The sequence below is a fragment of the Poecilia reticulata genome, chromosome 2 (genome assembly GCF_904066995.2).
Source record: "Poecilia reticulata chromosome 2, P_reticulata-male-v2, whole genome shotgun sequence".
Taxonomy (NCBI): Eukaryota; Metazoa; Chordata; class Actinopteri; order Cyprinodontiformes; family Poeciliidae; genus Poecilia; species Poecilia reticulata.
The window spans coordinates 35,547,796-35,562,008 of record NC_088831.1 but is presented as its reverse complement, the minus strand read 5'-3'; the positions used below and the strand labels follow the sequence as shown (position 1 = coordinate 35,562,008).

Below are 14,213 nucleotides of genomic sequence, written 5' to 3'. Positions count from 1 at the left end.
GACTCTGAACTTCATGTCCGGTGGTTGCTCCGGAATGGCCAGATTTCATTGGTACCAACACATGAGCTTGCAAAGTGTAAAAAAAGGATGTACTTTTCTTTTTCCAACGAACACAATTAAAAATCTCATTTACGTGTAAAAACTGTGCAAAAATGGTGAGAACAATAAAACCCAATCAGTGAGCTAATGGATACTCTGTAAGTGCTTTTGTTGTTTTTTTTCCTCAGCTTGACATTTAATTTTTGTTTCCATTAACTTACAAATGACTCTTTTCTTCATTAAAGTGCAAATGACACCACCAGGTTGTTGTACATCATCCTGAAACTCAATTACTCATCAAGACTCATATTTAGCTCTTATAAAAGCTGGGACTCTTTTTCAGTGGCTAGGTTGATTTTTTTGTTCAAACCTTATTGATGATCATTGAAATCCCAAAATTGCAAATATTTTTGTTCTTTGAGATACATTAATTGTTAGACACCTCTCCTACCCAAACTCAGGCACTCCACATGAAGACAGTTCAAAACAGAGGATACTGAACCCATGAAATCATATAATGTTGACATCTGAGAAATTATTTGCTTAGTCTACTGGTTTAAAATTACATAGCTGGGAAAAAAATTATAATGTACAATAAGAAGATATAAAATACCCTAACTCTCTGAATCCACTGTCCTGTACCTACATGTCTCTGTTTGAAAGTCACAGTTTTGAGGTAATAAAAGATGATCAGACACCAACAATCCTAGCTAATGTTTGTCTAGAAGCATTATTGGCGATCTTTACTCTGTCATCTTACCTCTTCTCCTTAAGTTTAAAAGGCACTTTGTCCACACAACATTCAATTCCTGGATTATTAGTTATTTTTAGACAATCCACTCTATGTGATTTTGAACATTGAACATTGGTTGCTGGTGCCAGACAAGCTGCTCTCAGCTTTGCTGCTGATCTAATGGGATTATCATGCAAAATTATCTCTCAAGGTTAAATATTTTCTTCTCGAAGTAATTTAAACTTCAGGAAATTGCCTTCCTCATATCAAGATGCATGAACTTGTTACCATAGGAATGGCTGACTGCACTGTTAACATTAGCAAGCAATTGAACAGGTGTACCCAATTAAATGTCTGGTTAGTGTTGTTATTGTGTCATGTGTTTTAGCGCTTTTGTTTTCGCAGCTGACTTTTAAGGGGCTTGACACTTCACACTTGTCTTCCTCTCTCTTTCATGGGCCACGTAGTGTTGGAAATATGTGTTTACACAAACGTGATCATTACCAAAAGACTTGAAGATAGCTTTAAGACTTCAGATTTACAAAGGAAAGCTGCACACAAACCACACATAACACAAACCATCAGTGTGCAAACTGTTTGCTCGAATCTTTTTCTTCCTTCTCTACAGCATAAATATGGATAGCTTGCTATGATCCCTCTTTCAGGCACAATGCCATCTGGAGTCGAAAGTGCATCTGGCCTAATTTGATGAAATCTCACACAACAGAAATGCATACAAAGTAACATGAGGGCCAGTGAGTGAGACAAATACAACCAATAACACCAATAACTCAGCATTTCCTTACTAGATCCTTGAGGTAACTGTTACTTCATATGTCTAATGTTTTAGATACAAACATTATGAATTGTTTCGTTTATGGAGAAATTTCAGTCAAAAATACCAAAGTCATTCTAGATTGGAAAAATGGATAATTATCACCTGCAAATAAATCAAATTTTCTCGTCACAATTTGATAAACTAAAATTGAACACTATTAAATATTAATCTAAGTTAAGCAGTACACAAAAGCAATATATTATTTTGCACAAAACTGGAATGTTTCACATTTCTCCAACCTGCTCATTATAAATCAAATCATCTTGATATTGAAAACATAAACTGTGACTTGATTTAGTTTTTCTCTTTAATTTTAAGTTGGTTGTGACTAAGATACTTTTTGGTAGCAGACCAAAAACAAACAGAATAGACTCTTTTTTTTTTTTTTTTGGTCCATCAATGGAGACTGCACCAAAGACAGGGAAAAGGAAGCACATATTAAAACAGATGAAAAAACTGTACTAAATTAAATGGGCAATTGTATTAGGATTACACGAAACTGTACAAATTGTGCTTTTTTATACTGGGGGTAAAACAGACTATTTAGGACAATATACAAACCTGTTGAAAGACAGTCAGTAGTCTATCGCTCCTTTCTGCATAGAAGGCAGCAGCTTGTCAGCTCTCCAGAGCTCAAACACTGTCCTGTAAGGGGATGGGAAACATTATCCATGACCAATGCTATTTTTCCTATTTTAAGTTTATAATAAATATAAACAATGAACCAATACATCCTGCTATTACATTATAATTTTATAGTTTTTTATTCATTTACCACTAAAAATAGTCATTGAAAAAACTCCCTTATTGATGACCAAAGGGTTAATTTACAATATAGGAACTACGTGCATATCTGAACATTGTTAATCATTTTCATCTCGTATTCATAATAAATGTTATCATCATTATACTGCCATCTTGAGAGTAAACACAAGCAGGTGTACACTGCGATGGACTCTCCGGGGCAAAAGAATCCGAACAGCTACAGCACAAAATTCCTGATCCTGCAGTCTGCCTAATGTGAGATGTAATCATCAACAGACCTCAGAGTTATTACACACCTGCTCATTAGGTATGAAGTATATGAGAGATTTTTGTTTTATTATTATTAAAACCAGCTTTACTTAGTGTGGAGGGGTGGGGGGGGGGGGACAATGCTGTGACACCATTAAGAATAATGTTTTTGTTGTGACAATTTCAAAGTGTGAAGTTTCAAACAGTGGCGTTGATCTTCCTTTACCTCTGAGAGTTACACAGTATCTAGGACAAAACCCTTGAGAGCTGTTCTTTGGTTCCATGGGATGGATCCCCAAAACCGGATCCTTGTTTCCTTCAAACACGTCTGTGATCTGTGCTGGTGGAAGCTAAATAAAAGCATCAAGTTTCTTTAGATCTAAAAGCACTGGAGGTCTTTCTGACACTTTGATGGAAAAGCAAACAATTCCCTCTCTTTAATTCCAGTCCTTTCCCTTCTCCTCCCTCTGCTTTTCCCTCTAAACCCACCACTAATAATCTTCTCTGTGCCTCATTAAGGAGCAGAGGAGTGGAGGCGCCGACTGCTCCAGATGTTTTGTGGAAACCCCCCCTGAGGTCCAGAGGGTTGTCTCAGACAGTTTGTGCATATTTGTGTGCTGTAATGTGAACTGTGAACTTTACACAGGTTCGATAATTCCTGCACAGTTCCACTGCCCTCCTTATGAATGAACTCCATCAAAGTGACATGTTTCATCAAAATATTTTCATTAGTTTATTTAATCTTTTTGCCCTACTTTTACTTTTACTCCAATTATATTGACAATCTTTATTCTCATTCATTACAAGACAGAGAAGTTATTTCTATTTTCCAGATCCTGAAAAGTATCTGCAATAATTAGTATTATTTCTTGAATTATTTTCATATTTTGGCTGGCTTTGGTTCGCTGGCTCAAGATCCTATTAGTTTCTCCATGACATTTCATCCCATTGCGAATCCTAAGATATAACCAAATGCTCCTTGCTTTTCCCAGATTAAACAGAGATGCAGTGCATTTGCAGTAGCTGCCTCTATTCACTGGAACAATCTACTTTTTCACAATAGATCTGCTCTGTCCATCTAAACTGACAGGCTGCTCAGCATCAACCAGAGAAGAAGCCTGTGTTTACTCTGGAGGAGCTGCAGAGGTAGGAAAAACTGTAGCACTGCAGCTATTAGTTGTACACTCCAAAAATCTGCCACTCCTGAAGAAAAGCCAGAAGTAATCTGGTTTAAGTTCACCACAAACATTGGAAGGAACTTTAATTTTGACCTAAACACACTGCTTTCTGTTGGTCAAAACATGTGTGCTTTACCTGTTCACATGTTTGGCCTGTACGTTACAGGACAGGACAGTGGATTCAGAGAGTTAGGGTCTTTTATTGTAGATCCTAACAATTCAACTCAGAACTTTCTTGCTGCAAGGCAACAGTGATACCAACTCCTTCGCCGTACAGCCCACACTGCATACAGCCCCAAATAAAATACACAAAAGTTTGTAGCTGGAAGGTAACAGTATGTTTAAAGAATGTGAATACATTTGCAAAGCACTTTCAGTCAGAAACAAATTCAACACAAAACTATGGTTTCACAGCTTTATCTGCTTCTGTCGCTTCAAACATATTTCTGTCTCTTTTTACAAGCATTTTTTCTGTCAGTGACACCACACACTTTCAACATGTGGCCTGAATAATTCAGCTTTCCTCTGTGTCATCAAAGTGAATGAAACATAAGTGAAATTGATGAGATTGTTACTGTTCAAGTCCCAGACGTGTCTTCACATCTGCTAACAAAAGTGTCAGCTTTCATTGTAGTGCATGGGCTACATATAAATAATAAATCTTCCTTTTGTGCTCCTTAAATATTAATCTTTCCTCAGATCCTATAGAGCATGATAAGATGTAGATGAATGCAGCTGACAATGGAAAATGAATTTCTGTGATTTAGACAAGAAACTCTTATTTGAATAATGGAAAGGTGGGTCACATTTGTTTATTTATTTATTCATTTATTTATTCATTTTTTGTTTATTTTTGAAAAATATATCCCCAGGTTTTACTCTTACATAAATTATTTCTGCTTATTTTCATTTTAGGTTAAGTTTTAGTATCTTGGTATAGTTTGTTACTTGGAATATTTAAAGAATATAATTAATAATACCATCTGCATTTTCCAGTATAACCACAAAGTTGTGAATAAACTTAAAGTCTCACAGTATGCATTTGAAGAAGATTGTGCTTGTCCCAGAAATAACTTTGTTTTGTGTAGTAAGACTTACAGTTTGTGACATCATGTTTTGTAAAACATATTTTATTTTCACTACCATTTCACCTAATTTACTTTATAAGGTGCATAATGAGCACATGGGTCGAATTGATGAATTGTTATATCATATCTCATCAATAGGTGGCAGCAGATAGTACAGCTCAGTAAATTAATGAGTCCAACAGCCCAGGAGAAAACATCAGCAACCACACACACGGTTTATATTCATAGGTGTTTCTGTGTTTGGTTTAGGTTATAATTAGTTTACTAATGCATGTAATAATTGATTTTCAGAGTTTCTTGGACTTTTAGACTTTTACCCCAAGTACAATAAATTCATTTATTTCCCAATTCATAAAGCAGAAGATTTTATGGATTGACTGCAGTTTTTGCTTAAGGAAGTTGGTGTTTTTACACAGTTTAAAACTGTGTAAAAACAAAACTCTGACAAAATAGTTAGAGTTTGAAGGAAAATAGAACATGTATTTTTGAACTAATACATGGGGTACTTAAAAAATAATTTTCAAAACGTTATGGTTTTCATTTTGTTTAGACTAAAATTTAGTACACATCTTTTGATCAACACAAAAACATGTATACAACATTTAGCTTCACAAGATTTGTTGAAAAAGTAATTATTGTTTGGAAAATTGTAAATTTAAGTCAAAATTTGACTTCACAATTGGATATCCACAAGGAAACTTTAGTAGGTTTCTTTGTTAATAAAGTGTTTCTGTAATGACATGTGACTGTGGCTTAATATTAGTTTAGAACTGGAAAAGAGCAAAGTTGGGTTTGAGGCCATTGCCAGGTGTTTTGGAGCCGAACATACCACAGTATAAATAAATCACCACCAACAGTGATTTTCTTGTTAACCACTGCCCACATCAGTTCTTGCTGAGAGTTAAATTCCCTGAGTGCCAGAGCACTCTAGAAAAGCGATCTAAAAATCAACATTTCTGAGGTGCTTCATTTCGAGCTTTAATTTTTGTATACCACAATCATTAAGTCTAACAGACACAACATCTCTGCGTAATTAATCCGTGTAATAAATGAGTTGCACTTTCTGATTTGTATTTATGACATGAACTTTCTGACAATATTCTAAAAAGGTGAGCTGCACCTGTCCACTTTGCTGAGTGGAAACCCGCAGTGTCAACAGTTTAGAGATTCTCTATAGCAGGCCCTTCCCCGGTGGGCGTGCGTAATGGCCACAGCCCTCTCTAAATATAACTCCCCTTCAAAACAGAAGGAGAGAAAAAGACAGAACGGAATTCGTTCTCGATCAAAAGCAATCTGGGAAGTTGTCAGGAGAGAATGTTCCCGGATATACCGTGAGTCTTACACCGTTTAGATTCATTTCATAGCCCCGGGTGGTGCTGGTGAAGCGCACAGCAGGGAGGCGCATTGTTTGTATGCAAACTGGACGGCATGGCCATTGTAGGCGATTGGGTATATATGGAGCCGCTGCAGGCTCGGAGGACACCGCCCGTCTAAAGTCTCAAGGAGAGTTGTTCTCGGCTCTTTTCTTGCTTTCATGTGACTTTCTCTATCTTTCGAAATTGATTGGCTTCCTCGCTATGAGTTGCCTGGATGTGATGTACCACCAAAGCTATGGAGCGCACTACCTCCCCGCAGCTGCGTACAAGGCGACATACTATAACCACCATCAGCAGCAACAACAGGTGAGACGCTGATACAAGTACTTTTTTTTGCGCAACAGACAAGGACTTTTATTTACTTTCTCTCGGAGATTTTATTCAGATTTAAGAAAATGATTATTTCCTGAAAAGCTATGGTAATGGGGATTTAAGATTTGAATTTTATAATCGTGACTATTAAGTTTTGAAAAGCTAAACTAAGAGTAATACAGGGATCATCTTCTTATCTGTCGCCTTTGATTTGACTTTTCAATGATTAAATTCCAATCTAGGATTTAGTATTCACTTCAGGTCAGGCGTAATGACACAGAGCGATTAATCCTGCGGTCAAACAGTGATGTAATGACAGCCAGTCACTCACATAGGAATGTGGACCATAGCATGACAAATAGCTGGAATGCAGTTTGTGAATAAAAAAAAGTTATCTTCACACGACTCCCAGATTGCTTTAGTAAAACAAGTTATTAATGGCAGACACTTCTCCAAAAAAGTTTGATTAGGGTTGGTTGATATTCTTGAGATGTGGCACCAAAACCAAAAGCTACGATAGAATTTCAGAAGTTTGTTAAAGTTTATTTTAAAAAATAAACGTGATTGTCTTTAGACGTTTTTAAAACCTAAATTCATGTTTTCAAGTGTATATCTGCAAAACTGCTTTTCTGACACGTGCAAATGTTAGTGTCAATCAGTTTATAAGGATATTGCTCTCCTAAATTTATGACATAAGTAAGTGATCCTGTCATCTTTTAGGTGACAGACCAACAGCCACTGACAAATGGGAATAATGAAGGACAACAAAGAAAACACATTAACATCAACAAATACATATTGCCACTCACCAAAGTTTGTCCTTTTCTTTCTTTAATTAATGTAAAAAAAAACATCCACTCAAAACTGTCTTGCAGTGTGAAGGGAGAAGAGAATTTATAGGAGTGGACATTAGGACTTCATATTATGTCCCAAAATTTTTAGGAAATTTTATTTAATAAATACGTGTATGCAGTGTTGATAGTGCACATCAGAACACAATGCGTGTTAGACATTAGGCTCAGCATTTCATGCTTTACTTTACAACAAGACATTCAGCCTGTTGAATGAAGGGTCACTCCAGTAGATCCATAAATTATAGAATGCAGCACCAAAGATGCTAATGGCCAATGAGAGTATTGGAAATATTGTAATAATAGTTGAGAGGCAAAGGTGTTTAAAAGTATAAATATTTTCCATGATGAAAAAAAACATTGCAGCATGTTGCAATATTTGAAACCTTCACCATCACTTGACTTCCTAATATCATTACTTCACTGTGGACTTTGCCCACCTGATCCCTAACTGGTGGTATGACATGAATATGTTATATTGGTAAAATATTCAAGTTTATTCTACTTATTTCAAGGTCTAGAATGTTTCTCAACCCTGGTCCTCACTGCCCCCCTGCTTTGCATGTTTTAGATGTGCCTCTATTCTAGAACAGCTGATTCAAATGATTGCATGACCATCAAATGCTGCAGAAGCCTGTTAATCACTCAGAGATACAATTCAGGTGTGTGGCAGAAGGGAAACACCTAAAACATGCAGGACATGGAGAGCGGTGAGGACCAGGGTTGAGAAACACTGGTCTAGAACTAATTCGTTTGTCTATATATTTGTTTGTCTTTTCCCTTGGTTCTCTCCTCCAGAGGAAGTTAAGTGCTTACAACAAGATGCAGGAGTGTACAGAGCAGCAGGAGCCACCTCAGGGAGGAGTGAGAGGGATGTTGCAGAACAATCGGGGTGTTCAGCAGAGTCCTGCAGCAGCAACTGCTGAATCAAGTCCTAGATCCTCTGCTGAATCAGAGTTAAAGGACAGTATTCAACCAGCTGAGGCAGAATACTTGAGCTCGCGATGTGTGTTGTTCACCTACTTTCAAGGCGACATTGGGGACGTTGTGGACGAACATTTCTCCCGTGCTCTCAGTCAACCCAGCTCCTTTAGTGTTGAGAGCAAGCCCATTAGAGTGACTCAGATCACTTCCACAGCCACTAACAACCTATGGAAAGGTAAGAATATAAAGTTTCTCACTGAACAACAAAGAAGATGGGGGTGGGGGAAGAATCCTATGGCTTTGTGTTAACATTTTTTGACTGTTTTAGATGGTGTTTCCCATCCTGATGGTCAGGGCACTTCATCTTGGAGCAGTCCTTTCCCTCCTCAAGTCAGTTCCTGTCTGCCATCGGTTTCCTCCTCAGTCCACCCAGAGTTCTCCCCCAGCCCCGTTTCCTTCAGCCATCCAGATGGAGCACTGTGGGCCAGCCATGTGCTTTCCCAGGCCAGCATCCCATCTCCAGCTTCACTCTCTGACAGCTGGACCTACAGTCTGAGTCCCCAGGGCACAAGTGGCTATCCTAATGTTCACGATGTCTACCACTCGCACCCACGGTCCCATCCCCACATCCACACCAGGCATCATCACTCCATGCTTCATTCGTACTCACCCCACAGCCCAGCTTTGGATCCCAGATTCAATGCATTGCTGCTGCCGAGTGTTAGGAGCCAAAGTCAAGCTGCCACCAGCCCTGGTAGCTCCCCACACAGCGAAGGGGGCAAAGCAGAGCTAGATCTCGGTAGCAACAGCCCCATCTCTGCAGCCGCTGTCTCCTGGACCCCTGCGGCCCTGCATGGATCCCTGGAGACTTATGACTCAGGTATTTTAAAACGGTCTATCTATTTAAAACATTATTTGAATTGTTAAAACAACCTGGTTAACCTTCCCTGCTCTCAGGTTAGGCTAACCAGCCTAACCTGTCCGAATGGAAATTACCTCAGGCTTGTACTGGCAATGATGCAGTGGCGACCTGCCACGACCCCTCAGATAATGACAAAAGACTACTAGCTGCAGAAATAGGAAAAACTCTTGTTGGTGCAAATATTTTTGGCTTTAAATTTAATGTGAGACCAAGAAGTTCTGTTTAAAGAGATTGATTTTGAGCCACATTAGTGAATGTTAAATGGTTCAATTTTGCTGGTAACTTGCAAATTCTGTTGCTGCTTTCTTAGCCAAACATTATTCGTGTTATTATACAGTTTCTTTGGTAAGTGTTGCTGACTTTATCACTTTGTCTTATTAGCTGGGACTTTTTAGTCAGCTTTAAGTGCACTAAGAGTTCATCAAACCTATAGATTATGTGTGAAACCAATTTGTCCAACAAAATCAAAAGTGGCAAGTTCTAAAGATTTCCCAAGTCCTGACAGGACTTGCCATTGGATTATTTGCCTGATCTTAATGTAATATACCAGACTTTCTTCAGCTCAGAATCAGATGGCTGGTCCCAACAATTTCTTACTTGGACACTAATATGTGCAATTGATAATGGAAAGTAAAGAAAAAAAAATCCCCTTGTCTTTTTTTTTTTTCTCTGCAGCTATTGATCAGACCAAGATGAAGACATCCATTTGGTTCTAATGGATGAATCTTAAGATGGACTATCTGCTCACACCAAAAAAGGACTAACTATGTGACCTTATGGCTGCATGACCAGCACTGTAATGCAAATGTAGATGAAGAACACTACCTACAGTTTCATTTATGTATGAGTCCTCACAGTCCTAATGAAAATGAACTCAGGCTTGTACTGGTGTGACAACGATGCAGTGGCGACCTGTCACGACCCCTTAAATGATGACAAAAGACTACTAGCTGTAGGAATAGAAAATCTCTTGTTGGTGCAAATCTTTTTGACTTTTAACTTAATGTGAGATCAAGGAGTTCTGTTTAAAGAGCTTGATTTTGATCCACGTTATTGGCGCCTTGTTAATGTTTTACTGTAAATTCCTTGCAGCGTGTGTATTGTTTACCATGCTAAACTGTTATTTGGTGAATGGTGTATGAAAACCGTTGCTTAATTGACTTCTATGCTTATTTGTCTTCAGAAATGTGTAATTCAAATACAGTTGCTTTATGTTGAATATAATAAATTAATAAAAATAAATAAATTGGAAAACATGTGTATTTATTTCAGTAAAGCCTAGAAAAAGCCAACACAATTCAAGAAAACCTGTATAAACTAGGTTAAATCAGCTCATTGCTGACAAACACTCTTGCAGGGAGTTTGCTGCATTCCAAAGGCAGTTATTGTACTGAAAACATCCACACACATTTCCAGACTGGGCACAAAAGAATGCATTTCCTGTCTGGAAAGGAAGTTTGTTAGGCTGAACCAGACTACTCGTGTGCAGACACAAACATGGATGTTAAACGATGGTTGGCTTTGGTTGCAGTTGGCTTAATACATTACAATAATTCAGCATTAAAAAAATCTTCATGCATGATCTTGGTCTGAAAAGCTAAGGCATGTAAAATTACTACAGAAGTGTCAGATGGTGTTACTGTGTCAGTATAACTACTGAACATGAAAAATATATCTTCCTAAAAGTCTATCTAGGAAATAATTTAGTATCTGAATAATGAACTCTATATACAAAAAATGTAATCTGCAACTTTACCAATATTTCAACAGATATGAAAGCACTTTTTAATTTCATGTGGGGCTTAACTTTTTTTAAGACGGGAAAACTGATTGTTTCACTGATATGCTTCAGCTGTCATCCACATGCAACTCCTTTTGAAAGTTTACTCATAACTATGTAATCTGCCGTTCAGTAAGACTAAAATGAAAATGTCCTTTGACTCCAATTTAAAATATATAGACAAAGCATCAAAAAGAGAAACAGAAAAAAGCATTCAGAGTAATTGTTTACTGATACAATTAGGAGTATTTTTTACATTTTGATTCTTTTTTGGCCCAGAACAGCACACAGGCACATTTCTCTTAGTTGATTTAGATGACAGACAACTTTTTGAGTCAGGAATCGAGAGACGACATGTAATATCCCAGTAGAAAAATGACAAATAATCCAGAAGAAATATTACCTACTTCACTCTAAAAACTCATTCATCTTTCACATTGGTGACATTAGTGATACATAAAGTAATCCAGAGTTAGAGAGAAGGGCAAACATTAGCAATGTTTTTTAGAGTTGGATTTTTTGAGATATTCTGACTGGTGCTTCCTGGTCTCTGCACAGTTAATTTGTGCAATAAGCATCTTCAAAACTCCTAATTTTCGAAAGCCAACTGATGGAGCTATTGTTTGACAACATGTACAACAAAATGATTGCTTTGATAAGATGTGAATCTCTTAACTGATGTTAGATTAAGTCCCCAGCAGCTCAGTGTAAATCAATATGAAGTTCCCTGGTGTGACTGAAGCACATCTACTGCATGTGTTTTCTTTTTCCATGAGTGGCCTGACCAGGTGGTATGACCAGCAGTACCAACCCAGCAACATTCCAGCCTCAGCTCCCACGTATCTCATTCTTCATCTCCACTAAACAGTGGGACTTTAAATCTGGAACACAGCAGCTGCATGTCCAGATGGAGAATCAACAAATCTTAATGCACTGGAAGGAAAAGACACATAGCTGAAGGGAGAGGACACATTTGAAAGTTAGCTGTTTACTGTTCTGAATTATCTTCAGTTCTCAAGAATATGTTTATAATGTTGGCATTTAGTTGTTATAATTCTCCCAAACACAAAACATTAGATAACAAAAAACACATTCTGTGAACGGTCAGTTAAAAACATGTAACATAATTCTTTTATGGATGGAGCCTGTGCAACACTGAAGCCGTGTTCATGTTAAGTTTCATGTTTCTTCATACTTTAGACAGAAATGCTTGTTAAATGACAGAAAACCACTGGCACACAATTTTACAGCAAATCAAGAAAAGCACAGATTTGATATAGATGTCTCACATTTTCTCAGGAACATGTTATGCTATAGTGTTCAGTGGGTAGAAGCAGCCAAAATGGTACTTGTCTACATGCTCTGGCTCCTCAGACAGTTTTACAAGACTGTGTGTATGCATCAGGTTTGAACTTATCCACAATAACAGTGTTCTTGTTCCACAAATGTGTTGTATCTGTTTTCCTATAACATTATTTTAACCATTAAAGATGACGCTCAGATTTCAACAGGACTGTCGTACTTCTATAAAAGATTATATTTTACCACCTGAAAAAAAACAGTATAGTAAACAGATTAATAGTTTGAGAGTGTAAATGTGGAGGGATCCATTAAGCATGACTGATAGCTGTTAATTAATAAAGTTGAAAAGTTTGGATGGCAGTGGTGTTAAAGAAATCTTTTGCTCACTTGTTTACAGGATCCATTATAGTCAGATTTTCAAAACAAAATGCAGATCAAAACCCTTGAAACAATTTGCTTTAGAAATTGTAACAGTCCAATAGTGTGGAACTTATCTCTAAAAGTGTTGTTATATAAAAAAAAGAAACAATAATGACCACTTTTCTTACTGTCTTTGTGAAGTTTGGTTGTCCAAAATGTGTTTCCCACCAATGTTTGGGTTCATTGCAGGAGTATTTAAAAGTCTGGCACCTCATTAGCATTAGCCCGTAGCCTCTGAATCTGCATGTCGTGCACTAACATGCTAACAGGCATCCCACTGGCAGCCTTGCAGAATCACCACAGGCACTTCCACTGCAGGAAGACAGTACAAAATGCTCCTTGAATATTTGTAAAACTATGTTCACATAATTATAAAGATTAACAAGGAGACGGTAAGAAATTTAGGGAACTCTGTGTGTTTAACATAAAATTTTGATTAAACATCAAACAGTCATTGTTTTGTGCTGATACTGAAATTCTTCAGTGTATTCTAACATGCTTCTTTAAGCAGCTTATGATTTGGAAAACAATATAAAACATGTGTTTGAAACCCTTTCTCATTTAACAGAGATTTTGTGGTCCTACAAACAAGTACATCCATATAAACAGATGTACTTTGTATGTTTTTTCCTCATTGGCAATCAAGTTCAAAGTACTATTAAATTGGAAAAACTCAATTATAAACTGAGGTATACACAACCACATGCATCAATGTTGCACTGAGCATTCACAAAAGAGAAAAGTATAAACTCTGAGCCAATTTCTGGTTCTGGGTCCTCATCTTCTTGTTGACATAATTGCCTTTTCCGTCAGTACCCTTCATGTAATTTCTACGACAAAGAGCTATGTTTATTTTTAACAATAGCAGAAAATAGTTTAATTTTCTTTTTCAATTTTTTAAAATTATAGATCTGCTGGTCAACAGCCACATCTCATCTTAAACATTTTTTATACCACCTCAAACTAAACAATTTCTGTAAAAGAGTAAGCTGAAATTTTTATCGTTCTAATTTGTTTTCTTGTATCTGTTAATTTAGCATATCAGTCTGATAACTGTTTTTTGTTGTTATTCAAATCAAACAACAATATGAGCAACTACGAAACAACTTAGCAGGATTAAGTGCTTTGCATGTGTTTGACATTTTGCCACTTTAGATTTGTATATCATATTATTACGTAATGATAAGAAAACAATCCCCTCTGCATGACTCCATTAGTGTTAGCTTTCTGAAAGCTCATTTTGGTCTCATCTGAACAAATGATCTTCTTCCACATGTCTGCTGCGTCCCTTACATAGCTTTTAGCAAACTGTATCAGATTCTCTCAACTGTGAATGTCAGCAGCTCAGTGTTTCTGTATGAGATCTTGAAAGGTCAACATTTTGTTTGTAATATAACTTTATCCCCGATTTGGCTCCTGCATTCTTTGATCCTCAT

At 37.1% G+C, this 14,213-nt stretch overlaps 1 protein-coding gene across 1 annotated transcript; it reads left to right on the top strand.

Annotated features, from left to right (window-relative positions):
- Positions 1-6,142: 6,142 nt before the first annotated feature.
- Positions 6,143-10,523, top strand: vgll3 (vestigial-like family member 3). The gene is made up of 4 exons (XM_008403706.3): positions 6,143-6,572; positions 8,228-8,588; positions 8,682-9,233; positions 9,951-10,523. Exons 1-4 carry the CDS (start codon positions 6,303-6,305, stop codon positions 9,989-9,991), a joined length of 1,224 nt encoding a protein of 407 aa, XP_008401928.1. The 5' UTR covers positions 6,143-6,302; the 3' UTR covers positions 9,992-10,523.
- The last annotated feature ends 3,690 nt before the right edge of the window (positions 10,524-14,213 follow it).

Bases quoted from the DNA above. Each gene is read 5' to 3' on its own strand.
- vgll3 (XM_008403706.3), top strand. From the start codon at position 6,303: ATGCAAACTGGACGGCATGGCCATTGTAGGCGATTGGGTATATATGGA. The intron at 6,573-8,227 runs GTGAGACGCTGA...TCTCTCCTCCAG, and splicing joins ACCATCAGCAGCAACAACAG to AGGAAGTTAAGTGCTTACAA. The intron at 8,589-8,681 runs GTAAGAATATAA...TGACTGTTTTAG, and splicing joins CACTAACAACCTATGGAAAG to ATGGTGTTTCCCATCCTGAT.